This window comes from Olea europaea, chromosome 5 (assembly GCF_002742605.1).
Source record: "Olea europaea var. sylvestris chromosome 5, O_europaea_v1, whole genome shotgun sequence".
Taxonomy (NCBI): Eukaryota; Viridiplantae; Streptophyta; class Magnoliopsida; order Lamiales; family Oleaceae; genus Olea; species Olea europaea.
In genome coordinates, this window is record NC_036241.1 from 13,788,861 (window position 1) to 13,791,355 (window position 2,495).

General features: G+C 34.6%; 2 protein-coding genes across 2 annotated transcripts; both read right to left on the reverse strand.

Annotated features, from left to right (window-relative positions):
• Positions 1–17: 17 nt before the first annotated feature.
• LOC111394728 (uncharacterized exonuclease domain-containing protein At3g15140-like) lies at positions 18–1,138 on the reverse strand. Its single transcript, XM_023020684.1, has 2 exons — positions 810–1,138; positions 18–710 (listed from the first exon to the last, which is right to left on the reverse strand). Exons 1-2 carry the CDS (start codon positions 1,056–1,058, stop codon positions 474–476), a joined length of 486 nt encoding a protein of 161 aa, XP_022876452.1. The 5' UTR covers positions 1,059–1,138; the 3' UTR covers positions 18–473.
• Positions 1,139–1,700: 562 nt separating this feature from the next.
• LOC111394966 lies at positions 1,701–2,258 on the reverse strand. The gene is made up of 2 exons (XM_023021003.1): positions 2,153–2,258; positions 1,701–1,873 (listed from the first exon to the last, which is right to left on the reverse strand). The coding sequence occupies exons 1-2, from the start codon at positions 2,254–2,256 to the stop codon at positions 1,750–1,752; spliced, it is 228 nt and encodes a 75-aa protein (XP_022876771.1). The 5' UTR covers positions 2,257–2,258; the 3' UTR covers positions 1,701–1,749.
• Positions 2,259–2,495: the final 237 nt, after the last annotated feature.

A 2,495-nucleotide genomic window follows, 5' to 3' on the forward strand; every position in this document is an offset into this window, starting at 1 on the left:
ACCACTACATGACATACAATTACAAATTCCTCGATACTTGTTGCTGAATTAAAAATTTGGAAGCATTGTAACTATTTCACCACGTGTTATTTAAGAAATCAATATTATAACCAAATCAAACTGCCAATGCCATCATTTCTATTTGAAGTTATTGCACCAAGATGCTTCATAATAATATGGAAGTCAGTGATGGTGATTTTGTAACACTACATCCTTTGATTTCTACTCAATTATATTCACCATTTATGACCACAGAGCGTCATTGCGTGAACTAGTACATGCCACATTCTTTGGAATATTGGGAGCTTATGAACAGTCTAAAAAATAATTTCTCTTGGCAATCAATAAAAGGAATGTCCATGTCAATTATAATGCTTTCCGATATAGAAATAACCCTTCATCTAAGGCCATTCAAAAAGTCTGGTAAAAGTTAACGAGTTCAGTCATGATATAACAAAAACAAAGAAAACACACTATACATATCTAGATGGCTTAAAAGAACCAAACCTGTGAAACAAATCAACAACATCCATGGTTTTCGCATCAAATAATAATACCGGAAACTCCAGAATCTCAACTTTGCCCTCCAAATCCAGCACAAGAAAATAATCAAATTTCTGAGCCCGAAAGTTCTTTAGCCCCGAACCGTCCCTCTCAACCTCCAAAGAACAACTATGGTTAAACCTCTCAACATGCGTAGGATCATCCATCTATACCAATAAAAAAAAAAAAAAAAAAATTAGATAACGAGCGATTTGTCATTCAATTGATCACATATTCCTAGGAACTAATGAGTGATTTTTCATTACCTTAGTGCACTTACCTTGAGTATGATACAAACACAATGGTTTCCAGTTCAATTTTTTTCTACTAAGAGCTTCGAATTGGCGGGCAGAGGCCATTGATTCTTCTGTATGAAGAGAAGCTGAGTTATAGATTTTGCAGTTGGGCTGGGATTGAAGATGCGGAGAGTATCGAAAAAATGAGGAAAACGGTGGTGGTTTTGGAGAAGAGAGAAGAAAACTCCGTCGTGACAGAGGAGCCCTTGGTAATGCCATGTCCGTGACTCTGAGAATTGGTTTTGGAAAATAGTAACCAGGGTTTTTAGCCTGGAGGTTGCTATTGCCGGTTAGCCCGGTTGATGAGTTGGTTTGTCGTGGTGATGATGTAATACATTTGTTGGGCTAACTCGGCCCATAATATTGGTGGGCCAACTGCCCAATCCGGTCACAAATTTTGAAACACATTCTCGATTAGCCTCATATTATGCCCCTCATTGGTTGGAATTAAAAAATTAGACTTTTAGTAGATTTTGATAAAATTTGTCATTGAAAAGTAGTGAATCTCATAAAATATGTGATTAAAATTAATTATTATTTTTTACTTTAATCCGAACCATACATGGGTTATGTTTTATATGCAACCCTTCAAACCCGCACCAAGAAAGGTTATCTCATCAAACGTCTTCGTAAATACATAAATCAAATCTTGCTAGATAAATATAACAAAGGGATCGTGAAAATAAAAAAAGGAAAGGAAATAAATATAATGAATCACACTAACCCAACATTGATTCTGGCTGAATATTTAGTCTCTTCGAACAACTCATTCCCTTTTGCTTAATCCAAAATCCCAATATACATCATTCCAAAAATAACTAGTTAAATTGAATAAGTACTACAATGAAATATTCTAAAATTTAAGAGTTTGCAACACTGAATAAAAGAATGAAGAGAAAGTCTTGTATTGTCAACAAGGTATCAAATCTATAAACCATCTAATTACTTTAATAGGCATCTTCACAAGGCTCACAGACAGATTGGCAATTCCAGCACAGCATATGCAACATGGACATACACAACTCAACAAACTCCTGTATATCATTAAAAAAATATCAAATTGAATGATCCGAACCAAGGAATTAAATGGTATTTTTGATAAATTTAAGGTCGAATATGTGCAAAATTTAAAATTAGATGAAACATTCAAGACTCCTAAACATTGGGTGTTCGAATGCAAATGAAATTTGATCGTTCAAACGACAATCTTACTCGAGAGAGACAAAAATGTGAATTGAAAAGGAAAAAAAAATGATTAAAAAATCAAAGATTAGATTTACGTAACGGAATTGATTAAAAAGTAACAAACTAACCCAATAGCCCAAACAACAAGGCCTACGAGAGACAAGATCAAGGCAAGGAAAGCAAAAGGAAGACCTATCAAGAAACCCAGTGGCCTGCAATTCTCTGGATCCATTAATTTTCTTTTCTCTGTTCCCAGAAAGCTTTCGAGAGGGGCTTCTATTTTAACCGTTCCTTGTTATGGCGGTTTTTTGATTTAGAGGTAAATTGCAGCCAGCGTCCTCAATCTTTACTCCTTTTACACTTTTATCCTCTACCTTTGACATTACCTGAGATTTGTTTGAGCCTCATTTCTGAAAAAATAGATTTTATAATCATGATTTTTGGGAGACTGCATGATTAAAAGGTAGAAAA

Coding starts and splice junctions, on each gene's coding strand:
- LOC111394728 (XM_023020684.1), bottom strand. CDS start 1,058: ATGGCATTACCAAGGGCTCCTCTGTCACGACGGAGTTTTCTTCTCTCT. Junction 711..809: donor CTCAAGGTAAGTGCACTAAG/GTAATGAAAAAT, acceptor TTATTGGTATAG/ATGGATGATCCTACGCATGT.
- LOC111394966 (XM_023021003.1), bottom strand. CDS start 2,256: ATGGATCCAGAGAATTGCAGGCCACTGGGTTTCTTGATAGGTCTTCCT. Junction 1,874..2,152: donor CTTGTTGTTTGGGCTATTGG/GTTAGTTTGTTA, acceptor AATGATATACAG/GAGTTTGTTGAGTTGTGTAT.